General features: G+C 38.0%; 3 protein-coding genes across 7 annotated transcripts in view; 1 reads left to right on the top strand and 2 right to left on the bottom strand.

Moving 5' to 3' along the window:
• LOC135071259 (four and a half LIM domains protein 2) overlaps positions 1-4092 on the top strand; it is a 196799-nt gene extending 192707 nt beyond the window's left edge. For all 5 annotated transcript variants that reach the window (XM_063965044.1, XM_063965042.1, XM_063965043.1 and 2 more), the window contains 3 exons: positions 141-310; positions 1199-1385; positions 2655-4092. In XM_063965044.1, the coding sequence (XP_063821114.1) occupies positions 141-310; positions 1199-1385; positions 2655-2812 (515 nt within the window). In that variant the 3' untranslated portion in view covers positions 2813-4092. The remainder of the gene's footprint in view (positions 1-140; positions 311-1198; positions 1386-2654) is intronic.
• A 58-nt stretch (positions 4093-4150) lies between these two features.
• LOC135071266 (uracil phosphoribosyltransferase homolog) lies at positions 4151-8651 on the bottom strand. Its single transcript, XM_063965057.1, has 4 exons — positions 8461-8651; positions 7625-7817; positions 6425-6592; positions 4151-5972 (listed from the first exon to the last, which is right to left on the bottom strand). The coding sequence occupies exons 1-4, from the start codon at positions 8586-8588 to the stop codon at positions 5790-5792; spliced, it is 672 nt and encodes a 223-aa protein (XP_063821127.1). The 5' UTR covers positions 8589-8651; the 3' UTR covers positions 4151-5789.
• An 837-nt stretch (positions 8652-9488) lies between these two features.
• The window catches only part of LOC135071256 (very long chain fatty acid elongase 6), a 53993-nt gene continuing 46343 nt past the window's right edge, over positions 9489-17138 (bottom strand). Inside the window, exon 4 of the mRNA XM_063965040.1 lies at positions 9489-13883. Coding sequence (XP_063821110.1) covers positions 13514-13883 — 370 coding nt within the window. The 3' untranslated portion in view covers positions 9489-13513. The remainder of the gene's footprint in view (positions 13884-17138) is intronic.

Here is a 17138-nt window from a genome sequence, read left to right as displayed (position 1 = left end):
GCCGTTAGTCCTCTTTTCTCGATTTTTATTCCACTGGTTTTCAACTCGTGATGAACTGAACCTGTATTGTCTAATATCTTAAAAGTAGAAAAACCTGACTTAAAGCCATTAAACTAAAAGCTATTTTCCTTCTCCAACAGGCACCAAGAAGATGGAGTACAAGACCCGGCAGTGGCACGAGAAGTGCTTCTGCTGCGTAGTCTGCAAGAACCCCATTGGCACCAAGAGCTTCATCCCCCGTGAGCAGGAGATCTACTGCGCCGGCTGTTATGAGGACAAGTTCGCCACCCGCTGCGTCAAGTGCAACAAGGTAATTAAAAATCTTTTCACTTTATTTTGGTGATGCTATTATATCAGCAACTACTGCCTACTTTGATTCTTAACATTTATCAGTCTCGATCTATCGCGGATCTCTACATAGTACCACCTTATTGAATATACGACTGAAATAAGTGTTTAGAAAATCTATTGCACTCCCACTAACAACTTTTTATTATTTTTTACTGAAATTGTCATTTTTCACCATGCCGATTGTAATAAGTTAAATAAGTGATAGAACATGCGTTTACGTCATTACTCAAATTAATACTTTGTAGAGCTACAAATCAAACATCATCTTTGATTTAAAAAAAATATATCTTCACCAAACATTTGCAAATGCAAATGGCATTCACCTTCGGTCGACGGAGTTCATGGATAGGTTTACATTATTTTGTAAACGGGTTTACAATTAGTATAGTAAGATTTGTTAATCTACTATATAAAAATAAGTCGGGTTTTCCTCCCTGACGCTATAACTCCAGAACGCACGAACCGATTTCCACGGTTTTGCATTCGTTGGAAAGGTCTCGGGCTCCGTGAGGTTTATAGCAAAGAAAATTCGGGAAAAGGGGGTAAAACGGGATCCACGCGTACGAAGTCGCGGGCGGCCGCTAGTATTAGGTACATATAATATGATACACAAATCAACTCTTAAAGCTATGGCTACTGACCCTCGCATCTCATTCCTGGCTAGCGAAGGTGATGGAGTTTCTTGCGTTGCTCCTCTCAGTTCTGATTCACTTTTCCAGAATAAGTAATCGGTAGGGTTAAACCTCAGATCATAGAAGGGAAGGTTAAACTAATATTGGGATGTGTAAAAGAGTTGTTTAAAAGCCTATTTACAGAAAATATTTATCCTTTATAACTTGAATTCCAGATCATCACGCAAGGCGGCGTCACGTACAAGAACGAGCCGTGGCACCGCGAGTGCTTCACGTGCACCAACTGCAACACGTCGCTGGCCGGCCAGCGGTTCACGTCGCGCGACGAGAAGCCCTACTGCGCCGACTGCTTCGGCGAGTTGTTCGCCAAGCGGTGCACCTCATGCACCAAGCCCATCACTGGTAAGTTCAAACTAAGATAACTCTAAGTGAATTTATGGACTCTTGAGTCTTTGGATCCAAGAACTCTTAAGTCTTTGAACGACGAATGTTCACGTCACGCGACGAGAAGCCCTACTGCGCCGACTGCTTCGGCGAGCTGTTCGCCAAGCGGTGCACCTCCTGCACCAAGCCAATTACTGGTGAGTTCAAACTTATTTTATTCCAGCTAAGTTACGGACTCTTGGGACCAAAGAACGTTGGTTCACGTCGTGCGAAGAGTAACCATACTGCGTGGATTGCTTCGACGAACTGTTCGCTAAGCTATGCACCACTTGCACCAAGCCTATTACTGGTGAATGGGAAATAGACTACGGTTATGTAAGATAATTCTAGAAAAGAGTACGGACTCTTGGATCCAAAGAACAGCGGTTCACGTCACGCGACGAGTAACCATACTGCGTGGCTTGCTTCGGCGAGCTGTTCGCCAAGCAGTGCACCTCCTGCACTAAGCCCATCACTGGTGAGTGGGAAATAGACTAAGGTTATGTAAGATAAATGGAGAAAAGAGTACGGACTCTTGGGTCCAAAGAACAGCGGTTCACGTCACGCGACGAGTAACCATACTGCGTGGCTTGCTTCGGCGAGCTGTTCGCCAAGCAGTGCACCTCCTGCACTAAGCCCATCACTGGTGAGTGGGAAATAGACTAAGGTTATGTAAGATAAATGGAGAAAAGAGTACGGACTCTTGGGTCCAAAGAACAGCGGTTCACGTCGCGCGACGAGAAGCCCTACTGCGCCGACTGCTTCGGCGAGCTGTTCGCCAAGCGGTGCACCTCCTGCACCAAGCCCATCACTGGTGAGTTAGAAATAGGTCTTTCCAGAAAATTCTACTCTCGGGCTCTCGGATCCACTAGTTATTCTATACAAGTCTACGGACATGTGACTTCTTGCGACATGTGATGATGTGATCCAGTAATGATTACTGGGCCTATGAATTATGAATATCGTATATCTTATGTATATGCCTAAGCTGACAATAACAGCCTATGCTAGGTGTAAAGCCTTAATTTACCAAGTCCCAAAAATGTAAAAGGTTCGTCATATTTTTAGATTGAAGATTCCAATGCTTATCCCTATCTTAATACATACTTCCTTGCTTAATAATGACGTTTAATACTCGAAAATGTATAATTTATGACCTCCCATAACAGACCAATGATAATAGTCTCAATTTCAACCCAAGAACAGGGTGACAGTTACCATTTGTAACCAATAAAACTTTGTTTCCAGGCATCGGCGGCACGCGCTTCATCTCGTTCGAGGACCGCCACTGGCACAACGACTGCTTCATCTGCGCGCAGTGCAAGACCTCTCTCGTGGGCAAGGGCTTCATCACCGACGGCCAGGACATCATCTGCCCCGAGTGCGCCAAACAGAAGCTCATGTAAATACTCCAGACGCACGCTTGCTAACGCTTGCCTCTCTCGGACCGCTCTGTGTCTGTATTATTTACCACCCCCGATTGTGCCAGCGGGGTGACAAATGACGATCGCACGAAACGAATCATCTGAATAGTCATTTGTTTTCTTCTATCACGCAACTAAACCCGACCGCGTCACGTCTCCATCCCATTCGAATTGTGACTGACCAAGATTTTTGTGATTGTGCAGCGAAAACACCATCCTACCGATAGTCGCTAAAGCCCGAGACTGGTGCACGTTAAAGCAACCGTCGAGCAACGCCCGTACGGCCGACCCTTAGTTATTTGTTACTTAGAAGCGTTGTTGACGATATTTTTTATACAAAAAATCTAAAAAATAACAAAAAAAATGTGGATGCACAAAATATGTATTAAGTATTAATTTCGCTTTTCTACTGAACTTTACTTAAGGTGTTTATATATTTTGACTGTCTAGTTTGAGATATTGTCACTAATACCGCGCGGTGATTTCATCCACTTTATTTATTAAATTATTGATATCTCCTATTCATGCTAATGCCATATAGTTTCGCTTTGGCTGTTGTATTAGTCATTTAGATTATATTGTCAATTTACCTAGTGCGATTCACACGATGCCTTAATAACATATCTAAGTCAATTTCAAGGGTAGGAAGCATAACTTGAATGTATAATACTATATCTTCTTAGATCCTTATCTTCTGGTGTTGCCAGATTCTTGATTTTATATTAGACATTTCCGAATGGAATGTATTAAGTGCTTGTCATTGTTAAAATGCGTAACATAGTTTTTAAGAATACTATTGACAGAGTAATTAATGTATGTTTAAGTATTTATTATAACGGGAGGACGCACTTATTATTGCCGCCGGCCCGCCAGGCCGCCTGTCGGGCCGGCGTCACTCTAACACTTACTTAAGTGACGCGAGTCATCTAGTTTTTGCTAATAAAAATTAATAATATAAAGTATTTTTGTTCTCGAATAGGCATCACTTGTATTACAATAATGTAATTGAATGTTATCGATATTTTTACATTTTAATGTTAGCATAGTGACACCTGCGTCGAGCGACCGACCACCAACCTGGGGAACACTTAAGGGTTACTGTTAAGGGTTAAATTATTCGAATGTTGAATAATATTAATTTATAATAATGTGTACACATTTAAATTGCTTAGCTGTGTGATCTGATCTAATTAAATCTTTGTATCTATCTACCCATAGAATGTAAACTATGAAACTGAAATAAATGATTCAAAATAACTGAATTGTTCGTTATTATTTTAATTATAAACCCCTATATCTATTCATAATGAAAACCAAATATAAAGTTTCTAATATATTTATTGAGGTTTTTTCAAAAGCAAGCAATAAATATTTTTCTCATACAAATTCTTTACTTACAACTATTTATCAAATCGAAGATTAACTTCATCACATTTTCTTATCATAATCGTAACTTACGCTTAAGAGATTAAATTTTTAATACGTCAATATAATTTACAAATCTACAAGGTATACACAGGCCACTTGTTGTGCAATTTTAAGTAGGTGCATGATTTAAGCCAAGTTTAAGTACATAAAAAGCCTCTTTAAAATTTTGCTAAAAACTAATATTTATGGATACGATCTGATTATGAAATATTTCCAAGACCTGTAATTGTTTTTTTATGGCGATGTGTGTCCATATTGAAAATTTAAATTTACAAACTTCCGAGTCCTTTCAGAAACTGATAGAGCTGAATACAGAAACTGTATAGTTTACTACAGTCGCCAATAGACTTGGTAATAACCTAAAGCTAAACAAATGGCCCATAAAGGCTTATGGGCCATTTGTTTGCCTAGGCAGGCACAGACCACCGATTTTTAGTCGGCCGATAGTTGGGTCGGGCTGTTGATCAGTATGAACAATGTATGGAAGTGCGCACACTACACCGATTTGGTATCGGGCGATTCTTCATACAAATTGGAAATCGATTCAACTATCGGCCAACTAAAATTCGGTGGTCTGCGCCTAGGCTAATATGGAACCTTTCTGCGAGGAAGAAGATCAGTATGTTATTTCACATCTATCTTTGAATGCAACTTGATTATTTTAAAATTTCAAAAGTAAGTGGACTATACATTCTTGATTTTAACTCTAACTGTGTACGTTGTGATGAGATACAGCTTAATGTACCAACCAATGATTCACATATAGTATGTACAGCTTTGTATATAACAGATTTATCATATAAATACAGTGGTTTGGGTTCTGAAGCATATACTCATGTACTCTTCCTTAAAAATTGAAAGTTATGATATTAATATTTGCCCATAATTTTTTAAAATCATTTGAGAAACTATTTTTTTACTATGATAGAATGCAGTGTTATGCAATTTATTATTTTCATGTTAAAAAAAGAGAATTGATCTTACAAGTGACAAATATCATGACTGTTCATTGTCAAAAAAAATAATTAAAAAACCACAGAGGAACTGGCTATCTTACCTCTAACTGCGGAACACAACAATGCTGTTAACATTGTTGTTATGGCGACAGACTTAGATAAGACTGGACACTGCAGCTTAAACAAGCACTTGTCCACTATGGGACTGTCCGAAACAAGAACGTGCAGGATGTGTAAAGAGGCAGATGAAACGCCACTACACATTCTCACGGACTGCGGACCTCTGATGCGCAAGCGGAGCTTACACCTGAGCAAACACATCCTAAGCCCACAAGATGTAAAACATATCGCCCCCCAAAAGATACTGCACTTCCTATTGGATGCAGGACTCGGAGGCGAACTGTAAGGAAAACAGCGGCGATCACAATAGATCGATAACGGTCGCAGTGATACTAGGACTTTATTGAACTAGAATAGCCGCTCAACACAAATAAAATAAAAATAGGTAAGACTTATGCGCTTCAGAACCCCAACCACTCCTTACAGCTACCTTACCCCTCAAACTCGTCATCGTATCAGTCCGTCCCAAAGTACTTCTGTCCGAAGTGGTTGGGCGCTACGGGATGCAGTTCAGCCGTGAGGATCTTCATCTTAGGCACGTAGTCTACGACTGCTTGGACGGCGGCGGGTGTGCAGAATAGGTTGGAAAGGATGATGCGCTCTTCTTTGACTCCGTGCTGGGTTAGGACGTTTACTGCCTGGAAAGTAGATAAACTGTCATGAGCAAGGATGCACTTGCACTTTGCACATACTATGTATTTTTAAAATTAATTCTTAATAGAATGTAGGCCTTTCTGAGAGAAACTTTTGCATAAACCTCGAAAGCAGTGTACTAGACAGGTAACATGAACTTCGTGTCTACATAAAACTCCGAATATTGTTTGCCAAGGGTCATAAATAAGTTACTTCAACTTCAGTGTTAACTACTCAAAAATAACAAGTAAACTACTCTAACGTAAAAGAAACCAAAGGAGGTAACGAGGCTGACACCTGACTGACACAGTTGCTATGAAAACGACAAATGAAGACATTTGATTAACTTAATACAGATAAACAGATTTAGAAGAATGACTGAGCCCGTTTTTTTCTTTTTTTACCAATGAAGGTTGCTCCTAAATAAGATAATTGGAAAGAACTCCAAATAACTTACCTGTTTAACGGTGTTCCCTGTAGACATGATGGGGTACATAAGCAGGACCTGTCTTCTTGCTATATCCTCGGGGAACTTGGCGTACACCACGTGTGCCTCGTGCGTGTCCGTGTCGCTCTCCACCAGGATCTTGCCGATACGAATCGAACGACAGCAGTCGCGGAGCCCCTGCAGGTTGCAATTAAATAAATAATAAATATCCTTGGACATTTTACACTGCGCCGCTAGCCCCAAACTAAGCAAAGCTTGTACTATGGATAGGGTAAGGTAAGGTGGGGCACAATGTTACATGGGGTACAATGTTACAATGCATATTTCTCCGTCCCTTTCTATAAGTTGTATGATGTTGGTATACACGTTTGTCAAGCTCATAAGAGCTGCTGAACTGAGCCGCTGAACATCATACAACTAATAGAAAGGGACGGAGAAATATGCATTGTAACATTGTACCCCGTGTAACATTGTGCCCCACCTTACCCTACTAGACAACGAAAACACTAGAAAACACCCAGACCCGTCACAGAAACTAAAATTCATAATTTCAATTTCTGCCCGGGAATCGACCCGGGACCTCTCGGCATAGTAGTCCGTTCTGAACCACTACACCAAACAGCTGACAGAAATTAACAAATGAATACACAGATAGTTCTATACTACACACTTCAAAAATAAACCATTATTATTTATTAATTATTAGTAAATTGAGTTGCTTCTCAAACTATTTTTTTAAATTAACAACTAGCGTAAAGGTCGTGGGTTCGAGTCTTGCTTTAGGCAGTTCGATTTTTTCAAGTTGTTTATTTAAAAATTCAAAAATAGACGTACAAGTAAATTGATTAATCTTATATTGCACAACACAAGATTATCAAAAATTAGAATGGTATAATTTGACCCTAAGGTTGATTGGAAGAGAATGCCGACTGGCATTAAGTCCACCTTATGTACAATGTTATGTGCATGTAAGTTCTAAATAAATAATTATTAACCTGGTAAGTCTTATAGCTTGGCAATGCCCTCTTTTACACAAGCTGAGTGAAGACTCATTATTTTTGAGCAATTTGAACACTAAACATGAATGTGCATAATGCATATTGACTATGAATGACAATCAACTATGATCCAACTTGTTCATTTATAGTGTTTCAAATATTTTTTGAGGAATTATCTTACAGACACACTACTCGTTGGCAATTTTTTTACCTGTTCCATAGCTTCTCCGGATCTAACGATGGACACACCACAATTGCCAGCGCCATACTTGAGCCCTTTATAGAGAGCCCCAGTAGGAGTGATCACTTCACAGTCCGTGAAAGGCAACTTGTTTAGGCTTTCTTCAATCACCAGACGGATCAACCGGTCAGCATAGAATTTGAAGTCACTTCTGGAGGTGTTTCTGGAGCAGATTACAAGTAATCTTAACTCTTTTAGAACTTTAATAATCTAAAGAAAAACAAACAATGACCCAATAAATTATGTTTATTCTGATTGATTATATTTGCTAAATATTTAAGAAACAATATGAGCTTTGTCAATTGTGATGTTATAGAAGGTAAATGTTAAAAATGAAAGTACATTAGGTGGGCAAGATTGACAACTACCCTCTGCACTAGAAATAAAACTGTGTTGCAGCAGTAGTTACAGCGCATCGTCCAATGATAGTAAAAATATTTTGAAATAATCATCATCTTTTATTATGTGGCGCATAACTACGAATACTAATAGTACAAACTTTGTATCAATTGGACATAGTAAATGACCCTATAATGTATTTAATAATCTATCATATCAGACAATCGAGTAGAAGCAAAAGTCTATTAGAAAGTAAATTTTAATTATTTCAAAATGTGTTCAGAGGTTTGTTTCTAAATATAGACGAACATGTGTTCAAAAGATTTTTTCTCACAGTACTGAAAGCCACAACTACAATTTAATGTTCAAACTCGTGTATCCATTTAACATGATAGTTGATATTGTATTATTACAACAAATAAAGCAGAAAAGAGACTCGTAACAAGTGTAATGAATTGTAACCTTACTTGTCTCGAAGTATGGTTTGCAGCTCCTTTATGTTGTCGTTCGATGGTAGAAGCGTCAGGCTGTCTCCAAATTGTTCCTTCACCTCGTTAGCATCCCACTGCCTTACATCATTGTCGATAAACTCCATTTTAGATTATTTTTATAAAACAAATACACAAATACAGAACAGCAAGTTGCAAAAAATTACAACTTTTCTAATGTCAATGTCATGTGAGTCAGTTTGACAAGTGACAACTGCAATAAATACAAACGTCAGCTGATTTACGTTTTTTTTTCATGGCAATGAATTTAGTAGTGCTTGCAGTACCGGTTTTGTTACCGTCTTACCGATACGGTAAAACGATTTTTTTTTCAACAACACTTTCCGGTATTACGATTTACGACTACGACAATGAATTTGCCTGCTGCTGCCTCTGAGAGTTTGGGATTGGGAATTTGGGCCTGGGGTTGGAAACCGTGGATGGGGCAGCCAAAAATAAAGCTGAGTTTCCACCAGAGTTACGAGGTTTGCGCCTACTGCATATTTATCCACTACACCGCACCCCCATCGACACATTTCACAGCTTCGCATCGCATCCTCACATCTCTTGTGGAAACGCAGCCTAAGAGTAGGCGCACACCGTTGATTTTTAGTTGGCCGATAGTTGTGCCCGATTTTGTATGAAGAATCGGCCAAATCGAATCGGCGTAGTGTGCGCACTGATCAACAGCTCGACTAAACTATCGGCCGACGAAAAATCAACGGTGTGCGCCTACTCTAAATCCCATGGACTATAAATTGCCAACTATCTTTTTGTCCCTGCTGTGGGTTTTTACTCTTACTAGGTACAAGAAATAGAACCAGTTATAGTATAGGTATACAGTATACATCCTTTTCAATCAAGCAAGGAACTAAGGCCTGGTTCATATTGGGTGGTTCTCGTTGGCGATGCATTGAGGCGGTAAGTGTAACCCCGCGACTATCCTTATATTACTTCTATGGGGTTTACAAATTATTATAGGAAAGAGGGAAATGAAACAAAATAACTGATATACGTATTAACCCTTTATTTGCCCAGAAAATACAAATTAATGATTGCAAGAATATTTTCCACTTTTTAGATCGTAAATAACATGCACGTCTGGTATTTCATAGTTATTTGTTCTGGAATTGTAACCACAAAACGTTGTTCACAAAAATATATAATATGTACTCTTTAAAAATATGTATTGCATATGGAACTGTTAACCGCTAGTTCGTTCTAGAACAAGATCAACCATGTTACTTTTATTAAATGCAGAAAAACATCATTAAAAAATAAATGCCAAGTAATAATAGAAGACTTGTTGTTTGTAACTGAAGGGCTAATCAAATAAATATGTTTTGTACAAAATAATAAACATGTACTTGGCGAAATAAATACCACAGGCATAATGTTACAGTTCGATAGCTCTTCAAAATAATGCTGGATTAAAAACACAGTAAACATTAATAAGATACATAAAAATAAACAATTTCGTAAATTGTTCCGATGATTCATTAGTTCCCTCATTTAAATGTACTACAAACACAATGTATAAAAAAATAGTACAAAATGTATCAATTTCAGTTACATTCAGTGGATAATCTAAAAATAGCAATAATACCGTCAGCACAGAACCTACCACAGAATATCTAATTCCTCAATTTTTAGAACCATTTGAAACTTAGACTAAAGACCAAATTCAATATCCATTGGGGAAATTAGATATTACGTGGTACAGTCAGCATCAAATAGTTCATGACACCCAAAGTAGCCAAAAAGTTGATACAACCTTATTCCAATTGTAACAAAGACGTATTGCGAACTGTTTAGGTTTCACAAACTATGACGCTAACTGTAGGTAGTACATAATGACCTGCCGGTGATAGCACTTAATAATCAACACAATAATGACAAGTAGGCAGGCGATAATAAGTAGGTAACGTTAAGTTGGTACTTCGGAGCAATTCGTGTTTTGCTATAAAAAGGGAATGAAGTTTCTTCTGAATTATAGCCACACGTATAGTGTCATCTAAATCATTAACAAAGATAGATTTTCATTCCCCAAAGACTCACTAGCCTTATAATCTAGGTCTATGCCAGTTTTCAAGGATATATGGAATGTTACTTCACTCAAAAAGCTCCGAAGCGTGAATATAAACATGAGACGTATTTTTCAAGCAATAGAATATCATTTCGCATACTAAATTGCACAAATGCGATGTGCATTCTTAAAAAATACGCCCATATGTCATACATTTGTATAGTCTTTAACAATTACATTACATGTGTGACTTCCATGTTCTGCATTTTTAACAATGTAAATAAAAACAATGGAAAGATGAAACAACGGCCTATCGGGCCTATCCAACATGTCCACCATCTCTCTTTTTCTTTCGCGAATGAAAAGGGACAAGGTTATACTTTCAAAGTAAATTAACTTACGTTTTCGTAAGTAGTTTTTGTTTTGAGCAGCGTGGATTAAGTTCCCTATTAAATACTCTTGGCCTTTTTCATTCAGTAGGTAAGAAAAGAGATAAATATACTTTAAAACACAGTGAACAATGTCAGAATCGACCACATTGTGTACTTTCCGGGGAAACGTTGACTCCTAAGTGTACATAAGTTTAATATTTCCGAATAAATTAATTCAAAATAACCAACCTTATTAACAAAAACCTCTTACAATTAAACTGTAACCAATTTCACGGAAATAATTTCGCAATTTTAATGTAAAACTACATCAAACAACGTCAGCGTCGACTCGCGTTTATTATTATCATTAATTTTTATTAAAAGCAACGAACTGGACAATAAATAAACTTCTAATCTCGAACACTCTACCTAAAATTGTGACTTCTAGAGTTACAGGTTTCATCGTCTTAGCCGTAACGTAACAGTATTTGGCAATATCATTTTATAAACTGCATTCGTATCGTATGTACTACTCTTAATGCTAGTTTCACCAAATTTATCGTAGTTTATTGAAAACTTAACATAATTTGTACATAGCCCGGATCAAAAGATTCGGGGTTGTGGTGAAACTAACGTCATTGCATTGTTTTTCACTTACTTGTATAATTATCTCTCGAGGACTTCGACGATTGAACCCTCGCTATAACTAAGCTAATGTTTCACCAGGTCAGTATTCCGTTGGAGACGCGGTGGCGGGTCCTACCAATCGATACGTTCCAGGCCCACTTGTGGTTTGTTTCAATTTAGGATTAACATAACTTTGTATTAATTATCTGACAGTGTTAATAAATATAACGACTGAAAATACTTGGGAGACTTAACGTCCATATACGCCTCGTAAATCCAAGGGGAATTTCACATCACCCAGCCTTCCATTACGAACACATCATCATTGCCTAAATTGACTCTACCACGAATTGAATCAGGGACCCACTGCGTTCACCACGTCATTAGGATAAAGTTAGACTAATCCTAGATTTAAGAAACACCCAAAAATGGACCTTAAACATACTAATTAAGGACCCGCATTCGCCAAACGACGGACACGTGGAGCACTAAGCGGTCCTATCAAAACCGGCCTACATTAGTTAAGAATCACAAACTGCAATCGATGCTTTGACACATTACAATATTAAACAATATTAGAACGGTCGACCAACTTGGACATCGTAGACGCTTATCTTAATTTGTGTGCGCCCAAAGTCAGCATCTTAGAGACTTCTATACCTAATTAAGTCTATGTTAGCTCGCGCGACAAACGCGCGCGGAAGCGGGGAATTTAAACTTGTCTTAAACATTTGTCCGTTCACCAACTAAGACCATAAGCTTGCAAACGACCAACACTTTTTCGGCAATATTTTTCAACTTTGGTGTCGCATCAGTGCCTATAAAATTATCTTAGTCGGTCTCTTTTGACTAGTCAGATGTGATACACAAATTGATAAATCGATTGTGTTTCCCAGTTTGTTTTGGACTTTCCAGGCGTGAATCAAACTGGCCGAAAAAAACACTGTAAGTTTATTATACTGAGCCCGATTAGCATTGTTTGGAATATTGTGTGAATTGCCGAAACATTTTCGACAATGTGTATCTTGCCGCAAAACCGTTGGTCGTGTACAAGGCCCTTTATAGGCTGACGAGGGCCGCAGTCGACCCCTAGCGACCCCAAACTCCGATATGACCGAACCTCCCCTCACAATTCAGCCAAGTATTGCTTATTCCACTATAAGGAATCAATTTTCTTACACTTTGTGCACTTGTCTTACAAGCGTTTCAAAGTATTTAATCTAGTACTAGCCACAAGCGAAACTCAACTTTACAATCTGTACAGGTCGATATAACTATCGTTTTACAAATAAATTACTCATTAAAAAATCACTCATTTTCATAGTAATAAATACGTTAAACAACAACAAAGAAGTTACGATTGCTTTTATACAGGTCGTGATGCGGACCGCAAGCCATTTAGGAGGCTAACCTAAGCGAAAGTGACGAGCACTGAAGCTAGTGAATAACCTAGGTACGTTCACGTAGCGGCTCGCGCTCTAAGTCTCTCTAGCGTCTATCGAACGGAACAGAGGCTACCGAAACTCGATCGAAGTCATCATTTCTTATCTTTCTAGAAGGAATGATAATTTCGGGTGCGTTCCTCCTAAATCGCGGTAGAGGGCGCCCGTATAAAAGCGCGGGCGCGGAATCGTGCCGCCCGGCCGACGGCTGGCTCCGCCCACTCATTCCCAGGCCTTGCAATGCGAGAATATCCAGTTTCCATCGCGACGAGATCAAAAGTGAATATTATCAGCACCGTGAAAACGACTGCCGTTCAAAATTGGACCTTAACCGTTTAAGTATTAGGAATATAAAAATATTATGATCAAACCACTCGGAAGTTGGTTAGGTGATAGGCGGCTCACGTTGGAATGATGCTTTGACAACTAGAGAATAGAGCGAGAATAGGAAGAGATTGAGTATCCGATTGGAAATTGGAGAGTTGTAATATTGAAAATTTAGGCCTTCTAATGAATGAACGCGGCGAGCCACCGTCGACGCGCCGTAACCTATCACAACTGATCGACTAGTGAGCGACGACGCCGTTTCTCTGTCTGGTGAAGCCGTTTGTTGCCGCTTCGGTTTTCTTGGCGGGTGCGTCCTGGACGGGTGGTTCTACTTTGGCCTTCTTGCCCGTTTTGGGTGCGAGGTAGGCCTTGTAGAAGAACTGGGCGAATAGGACGAAGAAGGAGAAGTACATGGCCATGGACAGTTTGATGTTGATGTTGCTGATGTGGCAGGTGTTTGGTGGGGCGGTGGCCATGTAGTTGTGCGCCCACACGTTGATGCAGCAGCCGACGATCATCTGTGTCAGCTGCATGGCCGTGATGAGCATTGAGATGGAGCGGGGAGGGTACTTGCCCATGCTGACGAGAGCGTAGTACGAGTACATCACACTGGAACAGAAAACACACTGTTAAGTATACATGGTTTCATAATAGGGATGTTTCCTGGGTCAAAAAGCAAGAGTTTTAATTAGTCCGTCAGTTAACTTATCAAAAAATACTCTACACGTATTTTTCACTTTTTCAAACTAATGAAAATTTAAAGAGATAAAGCGCGCCAAAGTTCATAAGAAGAGGCCCGCGACGTCAATGCGTGCATAAAAGTGCCGCACGTTGTGACGTCGTGCGGAACTTCAACGCACCATAACTATGTAATTATTTGTTAGATTGACAAATAAAAATATATGTGTCCAATATTTTTTGATATTAAACATGACGGACTAAAAAATTTTTTTTTAGGGAACTAGCCTTTTGAGGCTATCAGCGCAAAAGTGGTGTAACCCCAACCTACATCATTAGGAAACAATTGAGGAATACACCACTCTTGCTCTATGGTTTTGATTTAATATGCTCCGTGCAGTCCGTGCAAAAACAAGGTTTACAGAGCCATCTGTTGACAGGCAGAAAAAGGTGGCTTAGGTCACTATTGCATTGAAATATTATATTGTAACGAATGTATTTTACACCAAAACCGTACTAAAAAAAACTATGGGTTACACCACTTTTGCGCTGATAGCCTCAATTAAGTAGCTTTTGAGTTTTGCCAGCGGTATCGGGCTAGTTCAGTGATTCGTCCCACAACAGGTTCGTCCCACTGGGACGAAACACTGAATTAAAAAAAATATTTTTCGTTCTGGATTCGTCCCATTTAAGTTATTCTTTAACGTAATGAGATTTAGTACCGCCAGAAAGTCAATGAAAAAGAAAACATGATTTTGTTAACAATGTCTGTATTGAAAAGAAAATCAACACGTGAATTTACTCATATATCAACAAAAAACTTTTATAAATAACATTTAAAATTATTGATAATACATATTTGATTCAGTGATTATTTATGCTGTGATTTCTTATTAATACAAGTAGTTAAGATTTTCTATGTTGTTATCCTTTTAAATACAGACATTGTTAACATTAATGTTTTCTTTTATTGCGTTGACTTTCTGACGGTACAAATACTCATTATGTTAAAGAATTAATGAAATGGGACGAATCCAGAACGAAAAATATAGATTTTTTTGAATTCAGTGTTTCGTCCCAGTGGGACGAACCTGTTGTGGGACGAATCACTGAACTAGCCCGGTATCGCTCGTGTGGAATTCGGCCTTTCAAAAACCAGATAAAAACCTTTTGCGCCGAGTCTCAAATCAGTCTCTAAATTTCATTATTATCGGAAAAGTAAGATCTATAGACGGTTAGCCACTTTCGTATTTTTATTGTTAGTATAAATGAGGTATTGCTCTAGATATTAAAGATAAATTATTTTTTTATTAGATTAGGTATAATTAACGGCCAGCGTAAAAGGAGTGTGTAGTGTTCAATTTAGTATTTAAGACTTATTAATACTTATTGTGATTTACACGAAAATTATACGATATTGTGTGAGATACATAATAAGTTCAAATCTAAACGTGCTATAATTAAATGACATAAATAATAATAACAGCAATAGACAACAAATATTACACTTATTATTTATGAGCTATTAAAAATATGAATTACCCAGTTTGGACTAATTAAGTAATTAGGCAAAATTAATAAGGTTAATTGGATACAATAAGTGATGTCACTTTTCGCAACATAGCGGAGTATTTATTGATTTTAAGGAACTAAAATGTAATTACAGTTAATTGAATACGAATGAGTTTTCTTAGTTAAGTGTTTGGTTAATCAACTACTCATTGTCTACCGTGCAAATGCTCATATTATGTATAATATTTTAAGATACAATTAATAATATTAATATTTTTTTAACTTAACATGTTGGCAATAGTTTCATCTGGTTTCAATAGATGGCGTTAGTGTACCTAAATGTGAGAAATGTGTGTGTGAAAAGCGAGTTTTTCTTTAGTATTCAAATCAATGTGAACGGCAATGAACCAATATCAATTTTATTCTCATATTAATGCTTTTGATAAGACAAAGTGCATAAATAGTAAATAATATTACGTTAAATACCTACTTTCTGTAACAAACTGAAATCCACACCAACAGACCATAAAAAAGTCGTATAATAAAAGTCGTAATTTAGCAATACGAATATACAGCTGACAGATCATTACACTACTTAAATATATTTTATTGCAGTTTCAAGGACTCTTGTACAAACGCATAATCTCACGAACTATATAGGTTTTCCCGCTTTACGAGTATAATCTCTACATAGCAAAATTATGATTGTAGGTAGTTTCCTGTACATACTTCAATTGATGCAGTCGGTGGGCCTAAAATAGAAACCAGCAACTGTGCGAGCCAATTCCCACAGTGACTCATTACCGTAACTTTTCAGTGAAACAGTTGCGGAGCGGAGTTATATGATCTAGAAATATTTATAAAATTAAATGTCATTTACAGCATTTGTATAAATATTCTTCTTCTTGTCGTGTCTACAACAAACCTACACAGTGTCAGCCCAAAACTCCGCCACAAGAGTGGCGTTGTCAGTAGCCTTAAATCTTCCTGCGTGCAGTTGTTTGGGCACGCAGGGCACGACATCATGTGCTTCGTCGACTGTGGAACAAAACCACACTTGCACTCCAAGTTTGAGCCATCCTAGAATCCCCACTTGAACAGATTGTCCTTATTACGGCCGACCTGAGTCCAAATTCTATTTAAAGACTTCTTGTATAAATGTTATAAATGTCATATACAACATTTGTGTAAATATGTCATTTACAACATTTGTATTGCCAATTTATTCTGAACGGGGATTTTTATTTTATTACGTGTTGACTGTGGCCATAATCGCGTTATTTATTGATAGTTCATTGTAACTAAATATTTATGCGCTTAAGGTAAATAGATTACGTTTTTGTACGTTCTAGAGATATGAAGTAAATTGGAAAAACAGTTACGTGAAAATTGGTTTACACAACACACTTACTAGGGCTAGCACACTTATTTGAAAATTTATTTTTTTACACTTCATTTTTCCTGTAATTATTAACAATAAAGTAAATAATGAAATTGGATCTAAATGATTTCGATCCAATTTAGTAAAAGTTTAGTGCGATAAAATTATTTATGTACTTATCCGTTTTAATAGTTTTTACACAGCCTAGAACGGCCGATTAGTCGACCCGGCTGTGTGTAACGCCCCTAAAAAGTCTAGATCTGATAAGCTTGTCAATTTTAGGCATAGCGTAG

This window comes from Ostrinia nubilalis, chromosome 4, assembly GCF_963855985.1.
Source record: "Ostrinia nubilalis chromosome 4, ilOstNubi1.1, whole genome shotgun sequence".
NCBI classification, from domain to species: Eukaryota; Metazoa; Arthropoda; class Insecta; order Lepidoptera; family Crambidae; genus Ostrinia; species Ostrinia nubilalis.
Note: the sequence above shows the minus strand (reverse complement) of the source record. Positions and strands in the feature narration are given on the sequence as shown.

Excerpts from the sequence above, each read along its gene's own strand:
- LOC135071266 (XM_063965057.1), bottom strand. The coding sequence starts at position 8,588 with ATGGAGTTTATCGACAATGATGTAAGGCAGTGGGATGCTAACGAGGTG. Across the intron at positions 7,818-8,460 it reads CAAACCATACTTCGAGACAA|AAACACCTCCAGAAGTGACT; the intron begins GTAAGGTTACAA and ends AATCTGCTCCAG. Across the intron at positions 5,973-6,424 it reads CAGGGAACACCGTTAAACAG|GCAGTAAACGTCCTAACCCA; the intron begins GTAAGTTATTTG and ends TCTACTTTCCAG.